The sequence below is a fragment of the Microcaecilia unicolor genome, chromosome 10 (genome assembly GCF_901765095.1).
Source record: "Microcaecilia unicolor chromosome 10, aMicUni1.1, whole genome shotgun sequence".
NCBI lineage: Eukaryota > Metazoa > Chordata > Amphibia > Gymnophiona > Siphonopidae > Microcaecilia > Microcaecilia unicolor.
The window spans coordinates 141,010,746-141,036,725 of record NC_044040.1 but is presented as its reverse complement, the minus strand read 5'-3'; the positions used below and the strand labels follow the sequence as shown (position 1 = coordinate 141,036,725).

At 43.1% G+C, this 25,980-nt stretch overlaps 1 protein-coding gene across 1 annotated transcript in view; it reads right to left on the bottom strand.

The window, feature by feature from the left end:
- Window positions 1-25,980, bottom strand: part of KIF1A (kinesin family member 1A) — a 483,588-nt gene that overhangs the window by 133,939 nt on the left and 323,669 nt on the right. Inside the window, 3 exon segments of the mRNA XM_030216849.1 lie at window positions 6,887-6,971; window positions 7,101-7,167; window positions 19,823-19,931. Of these exon segments, the coding sequence (XP_030072709.1) occupies window positions 6,887-6,971; window positions 7,101-7,167; window positions 19,823-19,931 (261 nt within the window).

Below are 25,980 nucleotides of genomic sequence, written 5' to 3'. Positions count from 1 at the left end.
TCTACCTATTTGGCCACTTTAAGATCATCACATATGATCACACCCAAGTCCCGCTCCTCTTTTGTGAACAAAAGTTCTTCACCTCCTAAACTGTACTATTCCTTTGGGGTTTTGCAGCCCAAATGCATGACCCTGCATTTTCAAGCATTCAATCTAAGCTGCCAAATTCCAGACCATTCCTCTAGCTTCACTAAGAGAGTCCACCCTATTGCAGATTTTGGTACCATCCGCAAAGAGGAAAATCTGACCAGACAGCTGTCACGGTTGTGGCTGTGCCCTTATGTTCAGACCTACTGTTTCTCTGTATCTAGCTCTGTGACCTCTCCAGTCTGCCTTTTTTCCTGTTGTTGTTCTTCCTGTTAGCCAAGCCTCGCTTTGGTGTCCCTGAAGCCAAGCCTTGCTTTGGTCTCCCTGCTTCTGCTTCATTTCCTACTTGTGACATCATCAGCCTACTCCTTTATAAGGACCTAGGGGGCTTTCCTGCATTGCCTTTGCAACAGGTCTATTTTCCTTTTCTTGTTGTACTGTTGTTTGATTCTGAGGTCTTCTTGTTAAGCTACGTCTCTGTGGCACAGCCCTGAACCCTGTGTGAGTGGTATTGGTTTGAATCTGTATGGATTACTAGCCTGTTAACTTTGCTTCCAAGCAAAGCCCTGTTCTGTTTTTCTGTGTGTGGTTCTGGTTTCAACCTGAATAGATTCCTTCCTTGTTATCTAGGCTCTCCAGCATAAGCCTGTTCTGTTTCCTTGTGTGGTTTCCCTTGTTACCTTTCACTGTTCAGAGAGCCGGTTGTTGCCAGCCCAGCTGCTTTCCTTGATTACTTTGCTTCCCTAGCCTGGCTGCTTTCCTTGATTAACTTGCTTCCATGCAGCTGGGTGTATTTTGTCTCTGCCTGCCTTTCCTTTCCCTTCCTGGCTGAGTTCTGTTAAGAACATTGTTTCTTTTTCCCTTTGTTTGCTTTAAACCTTTGACTGCAGTGTAAGCCCTGCTTCTTTCTGATGTGTTTTAGAACCAGCCCTTCCCATTAGCCTGCTTTAACTCTTTGTCTGCTGTGTTTGTCTCCTGATTCTTTTGAGCATTCCTCCTTATCTGATTTGTGTATGTAAAGGCAGCTTCCCCTGTTTGCTTACTTTCCCCTTTGTCTCTAGTGTCTGTTATTTGACTCTGTGGCACAGCCTTGTGTATTCCTATAAGCGGCTTTCCTTTACCCTTGTGTGTTGTATGGCCAGTCTTGTGTATTCTTATGAGTGGTTTCTCTTTACTTTTGAGTCCTGTGTGGTCAGCCTTATGCATCCTTATGAGTGGATTCCCTTTACCCTTGAGTGCTGTATGGTACAGCCTAGAGCGTATTCCTATAGTTTGCTCTCCTTTACCCTTGAGTGCTACATGGCCAGCCTTGTGTAGTTTTATGAGTGGCTTCCCTTTTCCCTTGAGTGCTGTGTGGCACAGCCTAGTGTATTCCATTGAGTGGTTTCCCTTTTCCCTGAGTGCTGTATGGTACAGCCTAGAGTATATTCCTATAGTTGGCTCCCCTTTACTGAGTGCTGCGTGGCCAGCCTTGTGTAGTTTCATGAGTGGCTTCCCTTTTTTCCCTGAGTGCCTAATGGCACACTCTTGAGTATTCCTTTGAGTGGCTTCCCTTTTTCCTGAGTGTTTTATGGTACAGTTTAGAGTGTTCCCTCATGAGTGGCTTCTCTTATCCTTGAGTTCTGCATGGCATAGCCATGAGAGTTCCTCTGTGTGGCCTTGTCTTGAGTTTTTCCTGTGTGCTTTCTGTTTGAGTTCTCTCTGTGAGGTTTCTGGTTGTGTTTGAGTGGATTGCTTATTCATTTAGCTGTGACTACTAGCGCAACCTTGAGCAATCTCTCTGTGTGGCACGAGTGGGCCATTCTTCCGTTTAGCTGTGTCTACTAGCACAGACCTGCGCATCCTCTCTGTTTGATTCTATTTGAGTGGGTGGTTCTTCCTTTTGGCTGGGACTACTAGCTCAGCCTTGAGCTACCTCTCTGTGTGATTTCTGTTTGAATTGGTTAGGATTGTTCGTTTATAGCTGTGGATCTAGCACAGCCCTGAGTGTCATCTCTGTTTGGTTCTGTTTGTGCTGGAGTGGATAGTTCTTCTGTTTAGCTGGGACTACTAGCCCAGCCCTGTGCTACTTCTCTGTGTGATGTCTGTTTGACTTGGTTAGGCCTATTCATTTATAGCTAGGGTTCTAAGCCCAGTCCTGTGCTGCCGTCCTGTGTGTTTTTTTTGAAATCTTTTATTTGTGGCTTCTACCACGTGAGTCTAAGTGGGTTGTCTTTTCCCCTTCAGTTTCTTTGTGCCTGTGGGTAGGGTCTTTTGACCCCTTGTTTGTGGTTCTGTTTAGTGCAGTGTGTGTGCATTGCTTGAGTAGTACTTGCTTAAGAGATTCCGTTCTGTTTCTTTTCCCTTCCCTCTGGTATGATTCGGTTCCGTTTCGGCTGTGAAGCCCGTACGCTTGGACTCTGTACGAGTGGGTTCCAGATTGGCTGTGAGGCCCACCTGAGTTGTCTATCTCCCTTTTCTGGTGGTGCTTGTTGCTTGTCTTGAGTGTTTGCTCCTAGTGACCCGCTACGGACAAGCTTACCACGAAAGGTCTTTTTCAAGACCACTTTTGTAATATAGCCAATCACTTTACGTTTGGTTCGTCACACGGACCAAATCGTGTTTCAGGCATTTCAGATTCATATACGCTACGTCATAGCGGTAGACTCCTGATGCAGGCCTGTAGGCTGAAACACAACAGTTGTGTCGAGTCTTTTCTTCAATAAAGAAGTTTTATGATATTGTCTCCAGGATTTGTATTTCCGTGGTCAAACATCCCACTTTTACCTATATCTGTGTTTTCCTGTGGGTCGTTCGAGTTCTCTGCTTGATTGCGGGTCTTTTTCTGCCATCATCTACTATGTTACTATGTAGTTCCCAACTTTTGTGGAAAGGGACCATATCTGTTCTTCTCCAGTCCTACAGGACCACTCCTGACTCTGGAGAAGCACTTTCCTAAGTCCATTCAGTACCCTCGGATGTATGCCATTATTAAAATGAACTTGAGGAAAATCCACTGCTTATTTCTGGGATAAGCAGCAATACCACTCTGTATTTCTCATTCCGATAATGGCGATCGCCACTATGGCATAATGTAAGTCACATTGAGCCTGCAAATAGGTGGGAAAATGTGGGATATAAATGCAACAAATAAATAAATAAATGAACTGGATTAAGAACTGGTTAACAGACAGGTGCCAGAGGAAGAAGGAAAGGTGACAAGTGGAGTGCCTTAAAGATCGGTGCAGGGGCTGATTCTGCTCAATGTATTTGTGAGTGACATTGCCAAAGGGTTAGAAAGTAAGGTTTGCCTTTCTGCAGATGATGCCAAGATTTGTAACAGAGTGGACACCCCAGAGGGAGTGGAACGCATGAAAAAGAATCTGAAAAAGTTAGAAGAATGGTCTAATGTTTGGCAGTTAAAACTCAATGCAAAGAAGTGCAGGGGAAGTAGAAATCTAAGGGAGCTGTATATGCTAGGAGGTGAGAGGCTGATATGCACATATAGGGAGAGGGATCTTGGACTGATAGTATCTGAGGATCTGAAGGCGACAAAACAAGGCGGTGGCCATAGCCAGAAGGATGCTAGGCTGTATAGAGAGAGGCGTAACCAGCAGAAGAAAGGAGGTGTTGATGCCCCTGTACAAGTTGTTGGTGAGACCCCACTAGGAGTACTGTGTTCAGTTTTGGAGGCTGCATTTTGCTAACGATGTAAAAAACCTTGAAGAGGTCCAGAGGAAGGCGACACAAATGGTATGGGGCTTGCACCAAAAGATATATGACAAGAGACTGGAAGACTTCAAAAAGTATACCCTAGAGGAGAGGAGAGACATACAATACAGATGTTTAAATACTTGAAAGGTATTAATATAGTAACAAATATTTTCCAGAGAAGGGAAAACATTAAAATTAGTGTACACTAATTGAGGTTGCGGGGTGGTAGACTTAGGAGTAATGGTCAGGAAATTCTTTTTCATGGAGAAGGTGGTTGATGCCTGGAATACACTCCCAGGGAGGTAGTGGAGAAAAAAACAGTGACAAAATTCAAAAAGGCATGAGATGAACACTGAGGATCTCTAATTAGAAAATGAATGGTATATAAAAAACAAACAAACACTTAAATAGCTCCATGTGTGTTGGCATATCGAGTGGTGCTTTAGATGATGACTCTGGCTGTGACGAGGTAAGGCTGGTGCTGGCAGGCTTGTACGGTCCTGGTCCCATATATGGCAATCCCGTTTAGGATGGGTTGGAGAGGTCTTAAACTAAAACTCCAGTAATTTTGAACGTGAAGATAGTGGCTGGGCAGACTTTTAAGGTCTGTGTCCCTCAATTGTCAAGACAGATTTGGATAGGCTGGAGTGGGCTTTGACGGCAACTCCAGTAGTTAGAAAGTAAGGACAGGGCTGGGTAGACTTCAATGGTCTATGTCCCAGAAATGCCAAATATGAATCCTCATTAACTCACAATGTGAAATTTTAAGTGTGCTCAGATTACCATGCCTCAAACTTATCTTGAGAAGGTGAACAAATATCTCATAACTGCGCACTTGTATATATCAATACTGTATTGATATATCAAGTATTTTATATCACACTTATTGTTGGTTTAATCATGACTTGATAATGAGTGATTGTTGGACAGATTGGATGGACCGTTCCGGTCTTTAGCTGCCTTAAGCTAAGTGGAGGAGTAGCCTAGTAGTTAGTGCAGCGGACTTTGATCTTGGGGAACTGGGTTTAATTCCCACTGCAGCTCCTTGTGACTGTGGGCAAGTCACTTAACCCTCCATTGCCCCAGGTACAAAATAAGTACCTGTATATATGTAAACCACTTTGAATATAGTTGCAAAATACCACAGAAAGGCAGTATATCAAGTCTCATTTCCCTTTCTTTTCATTTACTATGTTACTATTTTACCATGTAAGACTGCTGCTAACATAATTGATCTCTCAGAGCTTTCTTTATTAAGAATGTTCTATGTAAAAGCAATACAAACTCAGGAGAGAAGGAGTCCTCTGCTCCCTCCCAGAGACCTCCTTGAGGTACCTCTTAGAATTCTGGAGAACTAGCAGCAGACAAAATGGACACCGTTCCTATAGCTTCTGCAGGAGGAACATTGCTGTATGAGGAAAATATGTTTCTTGCCATATGCAAAGTAGCTAGGGGCTCAGCAAATTCCAGGTAACCTCCTGCTGAACTTCCTCCATGTCTGGGCTGCCCTATGGTTCCATTGTGGCATGGACCACATTGCCTAAATGTATGGAAACACCTTTATGCCTGCTCTGATGCTGTCTCCATGAAAGCTGCAGGCCTACATCTGCATTGATCAGCTTGTTTAATGAAGTATTTATATATGTGGACCTCAGTCTGGGTGCTGGCACATTCAGTAGAATTCAAATGCTGGTACAGCTTCCTCAATGTCGTCACCGGTCTTTAAGATGCTTTATTAAATATTTTAGTTATATTATCTTTCAAAAGTAATCTATTGTCAATCACCAAGTGGTCTATTATTCATTCACCTCGTTTAAATTGAAACTACGGATTTTGATAGATGTAAATCTATTAAATTTATCGCAGTATGCAGGTCCCTGGAACAGTTTTAGTGGGTGCAGTGTACTTCAGGCAGGCGGACCCAGGCCCATCCCCTCTTACCTGTTATGTCTGTGGAGGAAACAGCGAGCCCTCCAAAACCTACCACACACCCACTGTACCCACATCTAGGTGCCCCCCTTCACCCATAAGGGCTATGGTAATGGTGTACAGTTGTGGGTAGTGGGTTTGGGGGGGGGGTTGGGGTCTCAGCACACAAGATAAGGGAGCTATGTACCTGGGAGCAATTTATGAAGTCCAGTTCAGTGCCCCCTAGGGTGCTCAGTTGGTGTCCTGGCATGTCAGGGGGACCAGTGCACTACAAATGCTGGCTCCTCCCATTACCAAATGCCTTAGATTTGGTCGTTTCTGAGATGGACGTACTTGGTTTCCATTATCGCCGAAAATCAGAATCGACCAAGTCTAGGGACGACCATCTCTAAGGACGACCAAATGTCAGGATTTGGGCGTCCCTGACCGTATTATCGAAACGAAAGATGGACGTCCATCTTGTTTTGAAAATACGGGTTTCCCCGCCCCTGGATGGGGACATTTTGCGAGGATGTCCTCATCAAAACTTGGACATCCCTTTTGATTATGCCCCTCCATGTCTCCCATAAGCTGGTTAGCAGGTATAACACATTTGTTCTTACTGGTTTGCTATGGATGATAATGAATTATCCTTTTAATTTTGAGGATTTTAAAGAATAAAGGTTAACCTTATTAAAAAGTACACCGCTGACTTGACTTAGTTTTTGAAGTGAGGTGAAGGAGAGTGGTTTTATTTTTCAGGCAGTGAGGGACTTGGTGCATTTGTGTCTCTACTTCCTTTCCCCACCTCTTTTGCTTAGCAGGACTCATCATTCTTCATTTCTCTTACAAAGTGATGCTGTGGAATGATAAACACTCTCACCTATGGGAAGATGGTTGCACTTTAAAATAGGTGCAAATGCACCTGCAGAAAGTCTATACAAATCTTTCAAAATTAAATCCCTGCACATGTCCTATTCTTTCATGTTGTGTTTTAAATAATCTTTATTGACTTGGGGCTACTTGCTTTATGCTCTGTCACAGAATGCCTGATACAAGTTCATGTGTAGTACTGCTAAATTATTATAACACTGCCACACTCCAATACAGTAACTGTTTTAAGGCAGAAAATTTGATATAAGGGCTCATTTTCAAAAGAGAAAAATGTCTCAAAACCTGCATAAAGTTTTCAACTTACCCACTACCAGCTCTTTCACTTCTTTCCAATGAATATCACTCCCAGATTCATGCACTAGTGTGACTGTAATTCTTCTCTGGATCCCCTTTGTGTAAAAATGGAAAAGGCAATGAGAGATGATGGTCAGAGATTTATGCTAGAATGCAGGAAATGCATGCATAGAGAGCGAGCGAGCAGCAAAAGGAGTGTTCAAAAATTATTGCTCTGGGAGTACCTGGTGCAGCAAGAAAGTCCCATGACATGGCATCCCTCCACGATGATCCACAACAGCAGGGATATAACTGTGAAAGAACATAAGTTAAAAAATTGATTCATCGAGAATGTACTATACAGCTATCAAGCTAAAGGGGCCCTTTTACTAAGTCACGTAGGCGCCTATGCGCACCCAACATGGGTCAATTTGGAATTACCGCCCAGCTACTGCATGGCCCAGGCGGTAATTTAATTTTTTACACACGTCCACTATGCGCGCCAGAAAATTTTATTTTCTGGCACACAGTGCTATCAGGCAGTAAAAGGCATTATATGCGCATAGAGCATTACCGCCCGTTTAACGTGTGAGACCTTACCACTAAGTCAATGGGTGGTGGTAAGGTCTCAGACCCAAAATGGACATGTGCCAATTTTCATTTTGCCGCACGTCCATTTTTGGCCAAAATTTTAAAAAAGCCATTTTTTACAGGTATGGTGAAAAATGGATCTGTGCGTGTCCAAAAATACGCGCTACACTAGTGCAGGCCGCTTTTCAGCACACATTAGTAAAAGGACCCCTAAAAGATGCACTCAGAAGAAAAATGTTCATATTACTTTTGTTTCATTTGTGGGATTGTTTTTTTTTTTTCATTTTGTTCTGCTTTGCATGCTATTTTGTTCAGTGTATACTAATATGAAACAATCTGAGCAACTACAGTATGTGCTAATCTAATATATAAAAGAGGCACCCTCAACGTTCTGAGGACAATGTTCTGAAGTCACTCAGACTCCCAGAACGGTTTCGTAGTTCGTGGTGGTGAAGCCACTGAACGACTTGCTGCCCCGCCCTCATGGACCGCATCAAGGAAGGGGGAGGAGTAGGGAAACACGCGGAGCGTGTTTCCCTACTCCTCCCCCTGCCAAGGAAACGCTGGCTACCAACCGCGCTGCGCGCCTCAGGTAGCCCCGCCCCGACCGCCCGAGCACCACTCTCCCTCCCTCCCAAGTTCAGGAACGCGCGACGGCGACGTGGTGGGGGCGCTCCGCCCCAGATGTCAGCGGGTGGGGGGTGCTCTGAGTCCTCTCCCAGCAACGCGCGACGGCGACGTGGTGGGGGCGCTCCGCCCCAGATGTCAGCGGGTGGGGGGTGCTGCGAGTCCGCTCCCGGCGCTGTCCTGCCTTTAAAACCCAATTTGAAGCGCTGGAATAACAGGCAGCAGCGCCTCGCGTCTGCCCTTCTACTAAAAATCTCTTCGACGACGTCATTGGGCCTTCCCACATTGAGTCCCGCCCTCCTCTCAGGTAACTTCCAATTACCGCGAGGGCGGGTGGGACTCAATGTGGGAAGGCCCAATGACGTCGTGGAAGAGATTTTTAGTAGAAGGGCAGATGCGAGGCGCTGCTGCCTGTTACTCCAGTGCTTCAAATTGGGGTTTTTTTAAGGCAGTGAGGGTGGTGGGCCTGGGCGGCAGGAGAATGGAGCTGGTAGGTAGGGAGGGACTCAGATGGGAGAAGGGTGTGGGGCTCTCAGGTGGGGGGAGGGGGTTCTCAAATGGGAAGGAGACTGAGGTGGGAGGGGTTCATGGATTGGAGAAGCAGAAGGGGTTGGGGAGGGGGTTCTTGGATAGTTGAAGGGGACGGGTGGGGAGGGGACTGGGGTTCTTGGATGGGAGAGACTGGGGAGGGGGTTCTCGGATGGGAGAGGGGGACGGATGGGGAGAGGACTGGGATTCCTTGAATGGGAGAAGGGGACTGAGGTGGGGAGGGGGTTCTTGGATACTTGAAGAGGACGAGTGGGGAGGGGACTGGGGTTTTTTGGATGGGAGAGACTGGGGAGGGGGTTCTTGAATGGGAGAAGGAGACTGAGGTGGGGAGGGGGTTCTTGGATGCTTGAAGGGGACGGGTGGGAAGGGCACTGGGGGTTTTGGATGGGAGAGACTGGGGAGGGGGTTCTCGGATTGGAGAAGGGGACGGGTGGGGAGGGGACTGGGGTTTTTGGATGGGAGAGACTGGGGAGGGGGTTCTTGAATGAGGGGAGGGGACTGAGGTGGGGAGGGGGTTCAAGGATGGGAGCGCTTCATGAAACCCCATACACACACACTCACTCTCTCATCTGGCAGCGCTTCCTGTACCCCCTGCCCCCCCCCCCCACACACACTCCCTCACTCTGTCATCTGCCATTGCTTCCTGACCCCCCCCCCCCCCCCCACACACACACATACTCACTTACTTTCATCTGGCAGCGCATCCAGAATCCCCCACACCCCTCTTCTTCCAAGCTGAACCCCTCCAACACATCCCCCCCACCCCACACACACACTCTCTCTCTCTCTTCCTCTCCTCCAGCACACCAATGCTTAGGTGCAGTGGCAGCAATCTCAGACACCAGAGAAAGAGGGGGGCCTGACACCATAGAGAGAGAGGGAGGGAGGGAGGTATCTCCTCTCACACACACACACACTCTCTCTCTCACAGACAATGGTTTCTGTCTCTCACTCTCATACACTCTATGTCTCACATTGTATCACATTCACTCTCTATGTGTCACACAGTCACTTACATACTCGCTTGGTCTCATACACTCAGTCTCACAGACAATCTGTGCCTCACACACACTCTCATTCACGCACACACTGTATCTGTGTGAAACACACTCTCTCTCTCTCTATCACACTGTGTCTCCCATACGCAATTGCACACACTCTCATTCTCACACACACACTCTCTCACAGACACGCTCACACCCAGACTCACTCTCTCACACACACACACACACACACACACTCACACTTTCACTCTCTCTATCACACACAGTCACTCTCACATACACTCTCCAAAACATACACATTATGAGGAAAACCTTGCTAGCGCCCGTTTCATATGTGTCAGAAACGGGCCTTTTTTACTAGTATGAAATAATGCATGTAATTTGTTTTAGTGCATTCTAATTGAAATAGCAAAAGGTAAAAAAACAAAATTAAGCAAAACAAAAATGTCCAGCCTTACAGATTGATCTATTTTTTATTGAATTTTAATTACTACAAAGATACAATAATCTTTGAAAGAAAACACCAAGATCCAAGAAAATTACACTCTGAAAAAAAATATAACAGTAAACGTTTCATTACTTGGTTAGTTAGTCCACAATTGGGAGGATCTTTGAATTAATCCAAAGGAAGTTGGAATATAGGGAATATTACCATGAAAAGATATAGGTAGTCTTTCCCCTTACACTCTTGAACAGCTAAACAATTGGTTCTTCTCCCATGCTACCCTGAGAAATCGGAAAGCTGCGCAATTGAAGAGGTTCAAAAAATACATATTTCTTATCTTTTAAAGAAAAGAATACATTTACATGGAAACCGTAACTCGAAACGAGCAATCAGTAATACAGCCTCTTGTCTCATTCTAAGAATTTCTTTCTCCTTTGTTGAGTCCATTTGGAAATATCAGAAAAAATAAACACTTTCCCACCTAAAAAATCAGTTTGGGCGTATTGAAAATGTGGAGGGGCATAATCGAACGGAGGACGACCATCTCTAAGGATGCCCCTCTCTGAGGATGTCCCAGCGAATGGGGCGGGGCATCCCGTATTATCCAAACAAGATGGTTGTCCATCTTTCGTTTCCATAATATGGTCAGGGACGCCCAAATCTCAACATTTAGGTCGACCTTAGAGATGGGCGACCTCGGTTTTTGCCGATAATGGAAACAGAGGACGTCCATCTCAAAAACGACCAAATCCAAGGCATTTGGTCATGGAAGGAGCCAGCATTTGTAGTGCACTGGTCCCCCTCACATGCCAGGACACCAACTGGGCACCCTAGGGGGCACTGCAGTGGACTTCACAAATTGCTTCCAGGTGCATAGCTCCCTTACCTTTGGGGCTGAGCCCCCCCCAAAACCCACTCCCCATAACTGTACACCACTACCATAGCCCTTAGGGATGAAGGGGGGCACCTACATGTGGGTACAGTGGGTTTCAGGTGGGTTTTGGAGGGCTCACATTTACCACCACAAGTGTAACAGGTGGGGGGATGGGCCTGGGTCCGCCTGCCTGAAGTGCACTGCTCCCACTAAAAACTGCTCCAGGGACTTGCATACTGCTGTGATGGAGCTGGGTATGACATTGGAGGCTGGCATAGAGGCTGGAAAAAATGTTTTTTATTTTTATTTTTTGGGTGGGAGGGGGTTGGTGACCACTGGGGGATGTGAGAGGGTAGGTGAAAGGGGATCCGGGAAGGCACACAGAAGGGGGGTGCAGGCAGCCGGGGAACCCCAACGGGGCAGACTTAATGTTCACAACACCCACATTCAGAAAGCTGCGCTGCCAGAGGCAGAGAGGTTGGCCGGGTTAAGGAAGAAGAGGAGGAACTACCAGTCCCAGAATCCCTCTCTTCCCCACCCGGCTGTGCAAGAGTTAGGGGAGGAGATAGAAGATTGGGAAATGGTCTCTGAGGAAGGTGATGAGGGCCAGCTGGAGAGGTTGGGGGCGGGGGAAGTTGGAGAGGAGGATAAAATGGAGGTTACTGAAGGACTAAGGGAGGAACAGATGGAGATTGGAGCTCTGGCTCAAACCCGAAAAGCTGCTGTAAGAGGGTGGCTAGCTGTGCCTTGGAGAGACTGGTGGAAGACCAGAGGAGAGAGACTGAGGTGCTGGGGGAGATCTCTACTAAAGAGGAAACAGGTGCAGCCCCTGGGAGAGAAAGAGGGCTGGGCACAATTGAAACCCCAGTCTGGGAAGGGGGCGTTACCTAAGATGGCGGAAGTGTGAGCGCGTTCGGCAAAACCGTTCCTTGCTGTCCGTGGGTGAAGAGATTTCCTTAGTTCACAATGCCGCATACAAAACGAAAAGGAGCCGTGAGGCTTCCACCGCCGCCCACAGCTTCTTCTTCTCCACTCCGGGGCAGCATGGTCCGCTTCCTGACACGCCCGTCACAGAGAGAAGAGACGGGGTTGCCTGCAGCAGGGGCAACTGGTGGAGCGGAGCTCCTGATGGGCCTAGAAACATCTTTATCCCCGCCTCCCGATTCTAAATGTCCTCCGTGTCCGGCTACAGATGTGGTGAGGGGAGCAGGCATCCAAGAACCCAATATGGGGAACAAGGAGCCAACGGACGGAGGTCCCATGCCACAGGGAAGTAGCCAGGAGAGAGAGGTCCTTGGATTTAAGGGACCCATAACAACTCCGGAGGTTAATCTAGAGAAGATATGGCTAAAACTGAGCAAAATGGACTCTACGCTTCAAATGCTTCAGAAAAGGTAAATACTTTGTCTTTGAAAATTGAGGACATGGCAAAAAATTTAGAAATGGTTTAAAGAAGACCTGACGACTCAAGTAAAAAGATTTAAAAAAAAGATATGGATCAATTGCAAGACTTTAAAATGACGGTGATAAAAGATAATTTGGCAATGCATAGAAAAATTGAACAGATTGAGAATTTCAATAAAAGACTAAACCTCCGTGTTTTGAACTTTCCAAAAATTCCTGATAAGCCGCCTATTGAGTTATTTAAAAAATACCTACAAGAAAATTTGAAAATGCCTCAAGAACTTATTCCTCCTATAAACAAAATTTATTATCTTTCGACAAGTTCAGGTGGAAAAGAAGGAAAAAAAGAAGGTTTGGATGGTATAGACTTTAACAATTTGTCTGAGATTCTAGAACAATCTATTGAAATAGTTCCACAAAGAGCACCCTTTTGGTTTCGTTAGTATTTGAACAAGACCTTAATGCAATATTAAAGTTATACTTTAAGTTTTCAAGGGGTGGTTCATTTTGCTAGTGTACCCTTGCAAATGTCTGGTTAGGTATAGTGGGATAAAGTATGTATTTTATGACTCAGAACAGCTAAAATCTTTTCTGGATATGAAACAGCTCAATATAGAATTAGTTAAATGATATGTGACGAATTACACACTTAAACCGCATTTTCTTTTATTATATATTTGTGTTAATATCCCTGTATAAAACTCCACTAAACCGTAACTCTCCCATCAATTTGAGGTCTAAGGAAGCATGTATAATTTTTTTCCTCTTTGATTATTTTCTTTAACGTTTGTATTATGCTGTTTTTCTGTAACAAGTGATATGCTTGTAAGAAATTTGGAAATTTATGAATAAAAAAAAAGAAACCCCAGTCTGAACCAGGTGGGACCAAAGCTGTGTAGCTGTGCTGTAAGAAAGACTGTGTAAACTGTTTCATACTGAAAAGGTCTGGGCCTGCAACCTACCAAGCTATTGTGTTTTCTTTCTGATAATGTACTGTTCACCTAAAAGAAGTAATTTTGGCTAAAGTGAAGTTATATGGACTGTTTAAACCCTGAATGAGACTTTGGCAGCAAACCTTAACAACCTGGGAGAAAGGTGTTTTCCTTTTGTGTCTATGCTGAATGGAAGCAAGAAAATAAAGTTTTTTTTTTCTATAAACGTTTTGCCTTGATTGAGCCTCTGTGGAAACAATAGAGAGAGGAGGAGTCCTGCAAGCTCTCAGGGGGTCTGGGGCAGAGTTCCAAGAACAGGCCAAGGTGGTGTGGAGCAAGGCAACAGTTGGGTGAAGAAGGAAGCTAAGCAGGGTTGAGCCCGGCTGGGTCCTGGAAGGGGGACCCAGCTACAGGGAGTAAGGGGAGGTCAACCCCAATTCCCTCCGGTGGTCATCTGGTCATTTCAGGCACCTTTTCGAGGCTTGGTCATGAAAAAAAAAGGGACCAAGTAATGTCAGCCAAATGCTCATCAGGGACGCCCTTCTTTTTTCCATTATTGGCCGAGGACACCCATCTCTTAACCATGCCCCTGTCCCTCCTTCGCCATGCTGCCGATACGCCCCCGTGAACCTTGGTTGTCCCCACGACGGAAAAGCAGGTGAGGACGCCCAAAATCGGCTTTTGATATGCCGATTGGGCGACCCTGCGAGAGGACGCCCATCTTGCTATTTATGTTGAAAGATGGGCGCCCTTCTCTTTTGATTATGCCCCTGATAGTCTCAAAAGGGCTTCTTCATGTTGTAGAAATACGAAGGAGACCAAAGTGTAGCTCTATTTTTGACCTTCTTCTTTAGACTGTTCCAAAAATTAGAAATATCTAATATATCCATAGATGTTTCCTGTTGCACTTGATCCTCCTGTCTCATTCGATTGTCCTGTAAGTTCAATATTGTAGTCAAATATATAACTTCTGAACAGGTGGAAGAGAGTGGTCTGGATATTTAAAATTCTCTTTTAGAAACTTATGAAAACATTTCCCTTGGTGGATATAAGTTTTGAATATGGGGAATTAAATATTCGAAGATTTAAATTCCTTGTTATGTTCTCTAAATTTTCAATTTACGATGAATAAGTAATCTGTCCCTGCAAACTGAGCTTTGTTCTCTTGTATTTTAACCATGTCCATTTCCAGTTTAGTTTGTTTAGTAGAAAAGATTTCAATAGTTTTATTGACTTCTCTTACTTGCACAGAATTATTTAAGACACAGATACAAAAGAGGAACAAACTTTGTGCAGGGGTTTCAAGGGCAGTCCAAACTGATTCCAGTGATATTTCTTGCGGTCTTTTCAATGGCTGAATCGCTGAGGCACATAGGGAAATCTCTTCTTGAGTATAGCTAACTGAAATAGCTTGTACCGTAGCCTCCTCCGATGCCATGTTCAAAGACTGCTGGTCTCTTCCACTAAAGGCTGAGGGATCGTAACCTCAGATGTATTCTCTTAGCCACTTCCCCGATCGAAGCACGCCTCTCCTTCGAGGCTGTGTTTACATGTAGTCTCGGCACAGTTGCCTCATCTGGCTGTGGTAGTGGAGGGATAGCTGGTCCCACTGGGCTGAGCGATAAATTGCCCTCTAAACCGGGGCTCTTCCTAGCCCCAGAAGCAGAAACGTCTGAATCCGGGGTTCATACCAAAAAGGCTGAGATAGACACTTGGCGAGATGAGGGGGCTTCTAGCTTCGGGAAAGGAGGTCCCTTAAGCTTCCCCTTCCTCTTCGGCATGCTCGTTTCAAAACAGGTAAGAATTCAGAGGAAATTTCAACTCTTAGTGGAAGAGTGTTCTTTCAGCCTTCCTATATCGCCGCCATCTTCGATCCTCCCCTCTCCATCCAGATTGATCTATTTATCAGAAACACTGTAGGAATATGTCAATTCATTTTATAGCAATGTGTATTAATTAAGCCACAGGCTCATGAAGTTTTTGTGTTACCTATTTCAGAAAACTCCATGTTAATGAGCCGCTTTGCATGATTTTGCACAACAGCAACTCATTAATGCAGAATTTTAAAATCTCTATGTGTGTACTAGACTAGGGGCCTTGTTTACTAAGCTGCGTTATAGGCGCATTACCATTTTTAATGTGTGTTAACCATGTAAGTGCCTACAATATCCCTATAGCACCTACAAGGTTGCACGCGTGCTAATTGTAGGCATGTTAAAAACGCTAATGCGCCTTAGTAAACAGGGCCCCAGGTATGACATTTTGGTGTTTTTGTGTATTTGTGGTCATTTTATGCTATTTTCTGCACAAAGTCCACCTTTGTGAAGCCACTTTACACATTGCGACATAAGTTTCAAGTTCAAGTTTGTTAAGGACTTTCTATCCCGCCCATCAAAATGTATGTCTGAGCAGCTTACAATCTAAAACAGAAGATTAAGAAACAAAGCAATATACATCAGGGACATAACAACAGCGGGTGAGAACAGAAGGAGCCAGGGGAAAACTACATAAATTGACAGGAAAGAAAGAGGGTGGGGGGGGGGGGGGGGGGCAAAGTACAGGAGAAGAGCAGACTACATCCGGCTAATGACCAAATGCCTCTAGAAAGAGATGAGTCTTTAAATCAATTTTGAATTGAACAATGGTGATAGATGCCTTCAGATTCTCAGGAAGAGAATTCCATAAATGAGGGTCTTGTACAGAGAAAATATAATGGCATGTAGATGGTAAGAGAATATCCTGAAGGGATGGAATAATCAGGAAATCTAGTTGGGAGGAGTGCAAACAGCGGGATGGTCTGTAGGGCATGAGGATAGCAGAGAGAAAAGAAGGTTCCAGAACTGCAAGAATCTTGAAAACTAAAAGTAACAATTTTTATTGAACTCTATATTGAACCGGTAACCAGTGGGAGTCTTTTAACAGTGGTGTAACATGTCCGGTAATAAGTTTAATGGCAGTATTTTAGGTGCTTCTAGTGTTTAAAGCATCTGGAAGTTCTTTGTAGATTCCTAGGGGAAAGATTATCAACTTGGGATACCATTAAGCCAGGTTATTTTACTACAAATTGTGCTATTTTAGAGCAGATCCCATTTTATGCAATGACACCTTGTTAGTAATAACTCAAGCTAACAGTTGAAATGACCCATCTTAATAGTACCCCGTGTTGATAACTTCCCCCCTTAGTCACTTCCACTATTATGAATCAAAATAAATTAGGATACTCTTATACTGAACCTCATTGGAATCTTGTTAGACATCACATGTTGTGAATAAGTATTGATATTGTAATCCACTTAGTTGCAGGTGGAATGGAAATTTTACAATCGATTAATAAATAAATAAATAAATATTGAGTGAGTGCAAGTTTTAAATTTGGAAGCAGAGCCTAAATATCAAGATATGATTTAATTAGATTAAAGGGAATAATGTTAAGAGAAAAACACAACCAGGCTTTTTTTTACCTTAACACACATTGAGGCTAAGTTTTGAAACAGAAAAACATCCAAAATATGGTACAAAGTGGCAGATTGAATTTTTTCACAAAAATATCCAAATACCTATTTTTGAAACTCAATTTTAAGACTACTTTTATGTAGTTCATCTAAATCTCAAGGGGGGATGTTTTTGGTGGGACTATGGCGGGCTTACAATTTGGATGTTTTCTGCGATAATGGAACATTGTAAAAACTTCCAAGGCAAAAAAATAGGATGTTTTTGGCTAGATCTGTTTCAATAATGAATAAGTTCCAAAAAGATGCCTAAACTGACCAGATGACCTCTGGAAGGATAAAGGCATGACCCCTCCCCTTAATCCCCCAGTGTCACTCCTAAGAGGTGAAAGTGACAGTACATACCAGGCTCTATGACAGCTGCAGATATAATGGTCATTACTCTTAGAGCAGCATGCAGGTCCCTGGAGAAGCCTAGTGGTCAGTGCAGTGGACTGTAGAGAAGGCTCATATCCCACTTAACTGGTACACTTATGATGGAAACCACAAATACCTATTGAACCCACATATAGGTGAGATCCGCAGGCATAGTGGTGTACAGTTGGACAATTCAATAATACAATTTTTTGCTATTCCTGGAGGGCTCACCATACAATATAATGGGGTTATGAAGTGATATGTACCTGGGACTTTTCATGTGAATTCACTGCAGTGCCCCCTAGGCTGCCACACTGTTCTGCTGGGATGTCTGGTGTGTGCAGTCTTGTAAGACTGCTGGCTCCAGACCTCTCAATGGCTTATCTTTGTGCGCTTATCCCTTAGAAATTTTTATTTGAAAATGTCTCTTAAAGAAAGACACATTGGGCACAAAAACAAACATCTAAAATAGGGCAATTTTTTTAACCAAAAAGATAGACTTTTTCTGGTTCAAAAATGACCATGTTTGGCACTGGATTTTTGGACGTTATTTGCAAAACATCCAAAATTGGATTTGTACTTCATATCGAAAATGTCCCTCATTATTTTACCACAACATGAACTAAGTAATAATGAGATGCAAATCATAGAAATGCATGCAAAGCACCTCATTGTTATGTTAATTGATAAGGCAGCTGTATTGTACATAGAAAAATATTCCTCCCTGGGAGCATTGGCCTGATGATCCTGGGAGCCATCTTAAAGGAGCCAGAGGTTCTCTAATTGTCATGCCCACCCTCAATTCATCCACTAACAAAGACCCTCAAAAGACCCTCCAATAAGACCATCTCAGTAGATACCTCATCACCTCCTTCCCCCCTAGAATCCTTCCCAAAGAGACCCCTAATCCCCTCAGAACAGTCCCCTCCCCCCCAGACCTATGGGGCCTAGCTCTGGTTTCTAGTGTGAGGGGAGGGGGATGCATCAATTCCTAGGTGCTCTTGTCCTCCTATCCTGCTGAGTTCAAAATTGTGCCTGTTGACCCACAGTGGTAGTCTCAAAGTAGTACTGCTAGAGGCCAAACAAATAGCTACAATCTAATAAATGTAACTTAGATTATCCATAAAAAGGCACACATTCTAAAAAGTAAAAATATAAAAAAGAAAGGAAACCTTGGCAATACAAGTGCTAGGAAACAGGCAATTTGATATTTTGAAGAATTTGTCCAGCACTGTTGTTTGAATATCAGGTGATGGTAAATAGCACCAGCTAGTACAGTTATGTAAATATCAAATATGCTAAACTATATATTGTGTAGACTGTATGCTTCAGATCGTTGCAGCAAGTCCACCTCAGCTATAATGGACACAAGAGAATAAGCCATTGATATTCTTAGTTAACTGGTTATGGTGTGATTTATATACAATTTCCTGCCAAACCACAACTGGAAAAGGAAAATTGTACATAGGACACAATATCAGGTGTTTATTAGGATTGTGCTCCTTTTCCTAAAGAAAACTAATGAAGGTAGGTATTTCATCCCGTGGCAGTCCATCCAATGCACTCATACTCCTGAGGTGCCTCAGAACATTTCTTCCATTTCCTCTCCTGTCCCTTCTTTCACTCAGCACACACACACATAATGGACAAGGGGTGGACTGACTATTGGGACAATAGGGCAGTGCTCGGGGGCCCACTTTCCCTTAGCCTCCATTTAGTGTAATCACTCTTGATAGGTGGTTAGGGGCCTATGATCCTTATTGCCTAGGGACTCAGATTACTTTTTTTAAGGTTGTTTCTGCTTGGATGGCCTAAATACCTGGAAGAGTTACTGGTTTGTTACATTTCCCCTCATACCTTAAGCTCCATAAATTCTGCCCTCTTGACTTTTCCTTTATTAAGAAGAGCCAGACTGCCAGCTACAGAAGGTTCTGCCTATTCATTACCTTTTGCTCTTCATTTCTACATTTCTAATTTTTAGTCCAGAAAGGAAGTTAAGATGTACTTCTCCATGTGCACGTTTTGTAGAAAAAAGTGAGAAAGACACCAAAGGAGGAAGTTATCAACCTGTGCTACCGTTAAGATGGGTTATTTTCAGTGCATTTTTTTCTAGCAAAAAAGGTGCCGGTACTCAAATGCTAGGCCACCCTTTAGGGGTGGGGTGATCACCCACCCCACAATAGCCAGGACCCTGTAACCAAAGAATCTATGGCAAGGCAGAATTTGTGTGTAGAGCCAGAGCTCTTTCATTAAAACTTGGGGTCCATGGGTGAATTTTAGCAGACAATGGAAAAGGTGCCGGTACTCAGTACCCCCAAGTACCCTCTCAAAAAAAAGCCCTGTTTATTTTACTGTTAACCCAGGCTATTAGTAACTAGGTCTCACTGTATAAAATGCGACCAGTGTTAAATTAGCATGAGTTGTGGTAAAATAACCCATCTTATCGGTAGCCCACGTTGATAACTTCCCCATCACTGCTTTAATTTTAGTGTATATTGACTATTTTATTATTATGCTTTTGCATATAATTTTATGGCTGTCTTAATATACTCCACTTAGATCAGTTATTAGCTCCAAGGCCTCTTCCTCCCTTCCATTAATTCATCCCTGCCAAGATGAGCAGGAGATACAACATTCTAGAAATGTGTTACGTTTGTGGAGAAACTGATACTCACTCGCCATTGGCTTCCAGTTCACAGATCTCAAAGAAGACCATTAGATCATATTTGCAGTGGTAAGGACCAACATTGGGACGAGTCATGTTGCTCAGTTTCGTTGCAGGCACTAAAACAAGTTTAAAACAAGACTTAGGATAAGAGAAAAAGCCAGAAGGAAAAGCAGACAAAATACAAAAGAAAGAAAAAAGAAATGGCAAACATCTAACTGCAACCCACACAGAATATTCACACTGAAATGCCACCAAACACACATCACTTTGTGTGTGCTCTATAATGATTATATGCAGTGTATTTTTCTATCGAAAAAGGTGCCGTACTCAAATGCTAAGCCACCCTTCAGGGGTGGGGTTATCACTGAGGGACCCCACCCCACAGCAGCCAGCCCCCTGCAACCAGTCACAGAATCTATGAGAAGACAGAATTGGTGTGTAGAGCCTGAGCTCTTTCATTTAAAACTGGGGACCATGGGTCAATTTTAGCAGACAATGGAAAAGGTGCCGGTACTCAGTACCCAAGTACCCCCTCAAAAATAGCCCTGAATATATGTATACAGTAAGGTCCTTATTTTTAGAAGCTCTGTTTGCAATTAGAAACATAGAAACATGACGGCAGATAAAGGCCATATGACCCATCCAGTCTGCCCATCCTCTGTAACCCCTAATTCTTCCTGTTCCCCATACTTTTTTAAATTCTGGAACAGTCCTAGACTCCACCACCTCCACCGGGAGGCCAATCCATGCCTTCACCACACTTTCTGTGAAATAGTACTTCCTTAGGTTACTCTTAAGCCTATTCCCTCTTAACTTTGTCATATGTCCCCTCATTCCAGAGCTCTCCTTCATTTGAACACACGTATATCGAATAAATGTTGAAAACTGGGATTTACGTGTGTAAATCTGCAACGTTTGCATATGGCAAGGGGATGGGGTTGGACAGAACTAGGAAAGGACCAGAAAATAGACATGAATTCCCCATTTCAGAAGGGGAATGCATGTCTCTGATAAAAGAGGTTGTCGGGATTTACAGCTGCTCCTGGGCACATAGAGGTTTTATAAAAATGTTCATTTTGGGCAGTGCTTTACAAGAGGGTTTAGAGGAGGCTGCCCCCTTAATCCCCAATGTTCCCCCCCCCCAAAAAAAAACAACAGTTAAGCCAAATGATTGCAGGACTGTACTTAATTTGGGTCATTTAGATGTGTAGGGTTCAAATACCAGCTTACATGTGTATGTTGCCCAGTTGCTTCTGTTTAGGGGAGGACTGGACCGTATGGGCAACAGGGCAGTGCCCGAGGTCCCAGTGCCTCTCCCCCTGTACACTACAGCCCCTGGGCGTACTTTGAAAGGCCCTGGTGGCCTAGTGACCTCTTTGGGGGCAGGAAAGAACCCCACTCTTTCCTGCCCACTGCACTGCTGTGTCTTCAGGATGGCTGCCGAGACTACCAAGACCAGCAAGAGTGCCGTAGGAAGTCTTGGAAACCATTAAGAAGAAGCAGCGGTCCCGGGTAGAGCAGTGGCGGTGGGCAGGAAAGAGTAGGGGGTTTTCCTGCCCCCTGAAGAGGCCACCAGACCACCAGGGTCTTCAGGTTGGCACAGGGGCTGTGGTATACAGAGGGTGCTAGAAACAAAGGAGGAGGCAGCGGCATAACCCCTTCTACCTGGGGGCCCAAATCACTGTCAGTCCACTCCTACTTCTGTTGATGTTTCAGACATTGACAATTGTAAAATGGTTGCTCCTACCACACATAGCTGATAGAAATGAGCATTTCTGCATGTATTTAGAAAACGCTGAACATTGGTAGATTCTTTTCTAAAATACTACTGGAATTGCATGGCCTGACCTGGACATCTCAATTCTGATTTCTCTGTTTTGTCTAAAATGGGTCATAAATAATGCATAGAGTAGGTATGATAAACCATTGTCTTGCATTTAATTCTTCCTGCACCACTTTTAATATCTTAAGACCAATGTGCAAAAGAATTTATTAACGGCATAAATTGACTCAGTACTGCAGAATAGATTTGTTGGCGGTAATTTCATGAGCATTGCTTCAGCCAGGAACATTGCATCTTCCTGAAAGCAGCAACACAAAGATAGAGGTCCTAAGTCACTCAGGTCTGCTATTTTTTAAAGGGGCAGGTCATGGGAACAAATAATCACCATTCCCCAAACACAATTCCTTACCTCTCCAGGAGTCCCAATCACAAACCCACCCACTTGAGTCATTTCCTCACCCCCATCCCAAACAGCCCTTTAGCACATGCTCCTATCCCCCTGATCCCCAGACATTTATTTTATAAAGGCCATTCAAAGAAACATTTTCTAGATGGAAATTAGACCATAAGTTAGTCTATTTTATGAATGCTCTCCTATTTGGTTGATCCAGCTCATATTCATTGTCTCTATATGTACCTGAGAATGAAGGCGTTTTTTGTATGGCTTGGTTACACTTTCTCTGGGTGATTGGAGATCAGTTGGATAATTTATAAAGGAAACATGAACACCCATGTGCTTTTATAAAATAGGCTTTCAGAACTATCCTTAATGTTTATGTTTATTGAGCACCATATATCACAACTCATGTGGTATCTTTGCAGTTTACTCATACAAATTTTCATCTGCTCCAAAGGTGTAAAATTGTGTGTATATACATGTATAGTACAACGCTGTCTCAGATCCACCCAAACTACACACCCACAACCACTGACATCTTGATATACATCTTACCTGTGCATATCGCTGCACAATTTTATAACCAATTGCCACATGCAAAAGATGCTTTATAAAATTACTCCCATACTGATCAAAGACTGAGGATCTCTAAGGGAGTGAAAGGGAGAGTCGATGGCATGGATGGGCAGACTGGATAAGCCATGTGGTCTTTATCTGCCTTCATTTTTCTCTGTTTCTATATTTGAGTAGACACATGCTCTGTTGTACAGTTTATTAATTTACTATTCCTCAAGAAGTTCATCTGTTTAATGCAGATCAGGCTTTCAGAGGTCTGATTAAAGTGTGATTACTTTATTGAGCTTGTAATTAAAATGAAGTTTATGGTTTTAGGTGGTAATTTTATAAAGGTATTTCCATGTGTAAAGCTGGTTGCATGCATGGAAAAAAAAACATATATGTGGTCTTCCATAGCCAGACTGTGAACAGACATTCTCAGAAGCATGTGCAGGCCGATGAAGAAAAATAACATTCATAGATTGGATTTTCCAATCTACATACATTATTTTGCATTGAAATTTCACTCACTTAAAAAGTAGGTATACAATCCGTAGGTATTTTATATTACATGGACAGTTAGTGGTATATTTCCTTTGAAAATTGTGTATGAAATCTGGAAGGTATACAATCTGAACCTTGCATCTTGGAATACAGTTGAAAATTGTTCCATAAAGAACTGATAGGCAATAATGCTTTTTCTTTACTTTTTGTTTTAAATGGCCGCATCATATCCTATCATAAACTTTGGGATTCTTACATGACATGGACCTTGCATCAGATTCTTCTTCATTACCCAATTCGGCGTTACCGCCTCTTTCATCAAAACCCAAGGGGGTGTAGGTGGTGGTGGGGGTATTGTTGTTTTGAGAGAGGGGGATTTTGTTGGGGGTAGGGGGGACTTGTGTATCTGATTGGGGAGGTTCTTTTCAACCTTCATGCTCTATCTTGCTGCTGTTGTATTTGCAATTTTGTGTTTCTTATGCAATCATGCTTTTTCAATCCAAAATCATGCATAGATGTGAAAAAAGGTATTGCCCAATTCAGTAGCAGATTATCAGGACATTTCATTAGATGACAAACCCCCCTGTTTACTAAGCCATGCAGCAATGCCAACACAGCCCATTCAAAGTGAATGAGCTGTATCAGCATTAGCGCAAGGCAGCCACTAACGTGGCTTAGTAAACAGTGGTGGGGTGGGGATGTTTTGGTGAAAAAAAAATCTGACTCGCAACTGAAGGGACGTATGCTTATTTGTATGTAAATAAGTCTACTTTAATGAAACTACACATTCAACTGGTATTCACTAAGCATTGATAGAACTGGATGCACTAAATGATTGTATATTTTCCATAAACGTTTTCTCCACCTTGAAGAAGTAGATAAAAGGGCTTGGCTAGCATATTTTTAATTGGTAAAAAGGATTGTGTACTCTCTTACCAATAGAATATAACAATGCAAACATGGTTTTGTGTGGTCATCAGACTTAGCAGAGCAAGAAAAACTTTGGCAAGCATGGCACACAAACAGCATCAAACCACAACAAACAGATACACTGCCAAGGAGAAAATTTCCAGGCACTTGGATATGTGTGTGAAAAAATATTTATAAAATTACTTCCTTAATGTGCATGCTTTTTCTCAAAATCCCCTGTGCTGACTAGACAAAAAGAAGGAGCCAGTTAGCACAGGTGATTTCATTCCCCCCTTTCAAGAATGGAAGCCCTCAGTAAGGTCCTCCTGAGACAGTCATGACTCTCCAGATATTGCACAAGTCTCAACTGAGACAGTCCTGAACTCTTGAAGGGGTTCCAATCTACCCCTAAATCAACCTTGACCCCCTCTAAAACAGCCTCAGCCTAACTGCGTCATCAGAAGATTCTTAGAAAATCCATTCTAATACTCAAATCAAAAAATACAACTGAGAACAATTTTGGCAGGCCGGAGCCTGGTGACATAAGACTTGGCGAGCCAGCCGACATTGTTCTCCATTGCACTTTTTGATTTGAGTATGAGGAAGGATTTTCTAAGAATCTTCTGATGACGCAGTTAGCGAAACATGAGCCCATATAGAGATTCTATCAAAACTGGGAATATCAGCTTGAGACAATGATCATCTGATATGAGTGCTAATGGACCGCTGGCGGAGAATAGTTTCATTGATTACCAACTGGTGATGTATGTACATCTGGAAGTACTGTAAAGGTCTGAAACAGGATTGGGGAACATTCTACTACTACTACTACTATTTATAATTTCTATAGTGCTACAAGGCGTACGCAGCGCTGCACAAACATAGAAGAAAGACAGTCCCTGCTCAAAGAGCTTACAATCTAATAGACAAAAAATAAAGTAAGCAAATCATGAATTTAAGCTTACTTTCAAAGTCTTAAGAAGAATCAAGTGACATTTGTAAAACATTGGGACTGTTGAAACACCAGGATAAAGTTAAATATCTATATTGTGTATATTGAAGGTTTATTTTGCATCAAGAAGAATATGTTGATGTATTAGATAATAGTGTATACGAATAATGAACAATCAAGCGTTTTATACTACTTAAAAGCCTTTGTAATTAAGCATAGTATTTTGGAAATTAGAATTTTTTTTAAAATTAGATTGCAAATAAAGTACTGCTGTTATAATTATTTATTGAGTGTGAAGGGAGTCTCTATAGTGAATTGTGGTTTAGATAGATTTTTAGAGACTGAGTACTATTGAAGTCCTTTAGATATAATTCAAACAAACCCTCACAAAGAACGACCATATCTCAAACAATTAATTATTGCCTGAATTGGTTATTACTCTATTCATAATAGATTTTCTAAATGTTAAACTTCTTTAGCTGTCCCAGTATGTTTATGATACTGTATTGTAAAATTGGATTCTTACAACAAATTACTTTCTTATGCATTATTCTTTGTTATGTATCCTATACTGTTTATTGTAAGCCACACTGAACTCAAACTTGTTTGGGATAATGTGGGCTATAAATGTCACAAATAAATAATATCATTCATAAAAATTACCACAGGAGCACTTACTACCTCCTATTTTGTAGGTTTTAAATGTTCTTGCATTATCCCTGTGCTAGCGTAGATGCATTAACTGGATAGCACAAGAACGCCTACCCTTGCCCTTGACATGGCCGTCAAAAAAAATATGAACATTTGTTTTTAGCATGTACATATTCCAAGACTACCACATGAGTTTGTAGTACGTCCTCCAGTAGTGGATTAAGGTAATTCACCTTGGGATCCTTCTACAAAGTGGCAGTAAATCCAATACAGGCTTATTGCTCGATAAAAGGGAAGTACCACCGGGCTACTGCAGGAAACCAGCGGTAGTTCCCACCCCCAGTGTGCGTTATATATGGCGCTACACAAATATTTTTTGTAGTGCTGGTATGTACCCGGCGGTAATTGGGCAGT